This window comes from Triticum dicoccoides, chromosome 5B, assembly GCF_002162155.2.
Source record: "Triticum dicoccoides isolate Atlit2015 ecotype Zavitan chromosome 5B, WEW_v2.0, whole genome shotgun sequence".
Classification (NCBI taxonomy): domain Eukaryota; kingdom Viridiplantae; phylum Streptophyta; class Magnoliopsida; order Poales; family Poaceae; genus Triticum; species Triticum dicoccoides.
In genome coordinates, this window is record NC_041389.1 from 673,369,160 (window position 1) to 673,370,256 (window position 1,097).

At 50.3% G+C, this 1,097-nt stretch overlaps 1 protein-coding gene across 1 annotated transcript in view; it reads left to right on the plus strand.

Annotated features, from left to right (window-relative positions):
- The first annotated feature begins 820 nt into the window (after window positions 1-820).
- The window catches only part of LOC119310461 (condensin-2 complex subunit D3-like), an 8,013-nt gene continuing 7,736 nt past the window's right edge, over window positions 821-1,097 (plus strand). The window contains exon 1 of the mRNA XM_037586207.1: window positions 821-1,090. Coding sequence (XP_037442104.1) covers window positions 899-1,090 — 192 coding nt within the window. The 5' untranslated portion in view covers window positions 821-898. The remainder of the gene's footprint in view (window positions 1,091-1,097) is intronic.

Below are 1,097 nucleotides of genomic sequence, written 5' to 3' on the forward strand. Positions count from 1 at the left end.
CCCTACAGCCCCGATACGTCCCTAGGGGGACTGAGAATTTTGCTATCCCTACCAAGTGATGCTGTAACCACCAATTGATAAATTGTAAACTAGATGTGTATGTAGTAGATTAAGTAAAAAAGTGTGCATTATGATCAAAATTTCAAATAACCAACCAAGTACAATTAATAAGAGAAACCAAGATGCCCAAGGTTACTTCCATGCATGCTTATGCTTTCAGTGCTTAAAGAGGTCTTTCAAGGCTAATTGTATGTCGCCTTCAGAGTTGCTTGTGTTGTCAATAAACTCCTAGCATATTAGAACACATTTTCTTAGGCTTTGATGATTTATCTTACAGTAGACATTGGGTATATGTTTGTTGTATATATTTATAGAAATTCCTTCTATTCTACTAGAAAAATGGACAACCGTGGCAACATAGCGCCTGGATGCTCAGGCGTCTGAGAGATTATAGAGCACTAAAATTGTGGTTTGGCAAGATGTGATTTCCGAATAAATACCACCATTCTTGTGTGGGAATGAACTAGACGGGCACAGCAACGCGCGCCTTTAACGATCTAGTAGGGATGAAAACTTATCGCACTAGTTGCTTGTTTGAAGATGAGGTTGTGCTCCTCAGTTAGTCGCTCTCCGGACCGGCTCTTCCATTCCATTTAGTAAACATTCCATGATGGGCCGTGATGTGACCGGACCGTTTATCATTGGACGGGCCGTGCAGGCCCATTTGGCCAGCTTCGGCCCGGACCACCTACGATCTGAACGCAGCCTAAACTCTTTTTTCTTTGCGAAGGAACGCAGCCAAATCTCGAGTCCACCCACGGCTTCCCCTCCCAATTCCCATCTCCCCCCCACCAGATTTCAAATCCCGCACCCCGTCCGCCGCCCCTCGCCGCCATCCATGGACGCCGACGACATGGACGTCGACGAGATCGACTCCCCCGCCTCCGCCTCCGCCTCCGCCTCCGGCCCCCTCTCCGCCTTCCTCTCCGAGCTCGCCGCCCTCCACCGCCGCGCCTCTTCCTCCTCCACATCCACCTCCCCGCCCTTGTCCCTCCCTTCCCTCACCCTCCTCTCCTCCCCGGCCACCGCCGCCTCCC